Source organism: Cynara cardunculus, unplaced genomic scaffold (genome assembly GCF_001531365.2).
Source record: "Cynara cardunculus var. scolymus isolate 2C unplaced genomic scaffold, CcrdV1 Un_Scaffold_555, whole genome shotgun sequence".
Lineage (NCBI taxonomy): Eukaryota > Viridiplantae > Streptophyta > Magnoliopsida > Asterales > Asteraceae > Cynara > Cynara cardunculus.
Genome location: NW_020200587.1, coordinates 108,555 through 109,855, shown reverse-complemented (window position 1 = coordinate 109,855; position 1,301 = coordinate 108,555). Strand labels below are relative to the sequence as shown.

The following is a 1,301-nucleotide window of genomic DNA, read 5'->3' as shown; positions in this document are numbered from 1 at the left end:
CAAAAATAAATTATTTTGTTATTAAACTTAAACTAAATTATAATATAAAAAAAATTAAAGAAATTACATAAAAAAACGAAAACTTTTAAATAGTTGATTTGATATTAACATTGATATATATATTTTTTTCAAATTTAAATTTTAATAAAACAATAAAATCATTATTGTTTTTTTAAAATCACATAAAATTGTATTATAACATCGACAAAGACAAATAATAAAATTGAACATTAAAATTGAGATATATCTCGTTACATTGCACGAGTACTCTTCTGGTATATATATATATATATATATATATATATATATATTGGTTTGGCCACAGAGAAAAGAAAGAAAAAAACCCTAATAAGGTCTTGGACTTACTGTACTTGCTGTAAATACTGTACTGGTATATATATATATATATTAAAATGTTGATTTTGAAACAAATGAGTTTAAAAAGGAGACACTTCATGTTCCTAAAAATGGGAGATGCTGTCTTGGACTTACTGTACTTGCTGTCATTTGCTCAAGTCGATCTGCTCTTCACACTTCAAATTCGAAGCTTTGAGGTACATGATAAAATCTCAAACTAGATTTCTTTATAATCCATGTGACCCACAAAGATTGTATAATGCTTTCTGTAATCATTGTACTTCTCAAGCTCAGCGTAGCTCAGGTTCACTTGTTGAGTCCGTAATAAGGTCTATAAGCTTATGTTCTTCGATATCCATTTGTCAGTTGATCCATTCAACAGTCGTTAAGTGCTCAAATTACAATCATGGGTTCATTGGTGACAGATTGGTTTCACTGTATACGAGATTGGGATGCATTAAGGATGCACATAACCTATTTGATGAAATTCCTCACAAGGATTTGGTATCCTGGAATTCGATTATTTCCTCATTTTCTCAAAAGGGGGATGTGGGTTTGAGCTTGAATGCATTTTATAGGTTGAGACAAGAGGATGGGATGAACCCCAATGAGATAACCCTTATATCGTTAATTTCAGCTTGTGGAACTCTGGAGGGAGGTTATATTCATGGCTTTGCTGTAAAAAATGGTTTAATATCACAAACAAAAGTTTTGAATTCTCTTATTAACATGTATGGGAAATTTGGGTATTTGAATGAGGCTTCTGGGTTGTTTGAGACKATAAAGTTGCCAAATTTAGTGTCATGGAACTCGATCATTAAGATTCACATTCAAAGTGGCCTTTCGGAGAAGAGTATTTTGTATTTTAATTTAATGCGGAGAGCTGGGATTTATCCTGACCAAGCTACTATTGTCACAATACTTCAGAGTTGTGCTGATATGGG

At 31.1% G+C, this 1,301-nt stretch overlaps 1 protein-coding gene across 1 annotated transcript in view; it reads left to right on the top strand.

Annotated features, from left to right (window-relative positions):
- The first annotated feature begins 467 nt into the window (after positions 1–467).
- LOC112501778 (pentatricopeptide repeat-containing protein At5g40410, mitochondrial-like) overlaps positions 468–1,301 on the top strand; it is a 1,319-nt gene continuing 485 nt past the window's right edge. Inside the window, exons 1-2 of the mRNA XM_025105493.1 lie at positions 468–554; positions 724–1,269. Coding sequence (XP_024961261.1) covers positions 468–554; positions 724–1,269 — 633 coding nt within the window. The remainder of the gene's footprint in view (positions 555–723; positions 1,270–1,301) is intronic.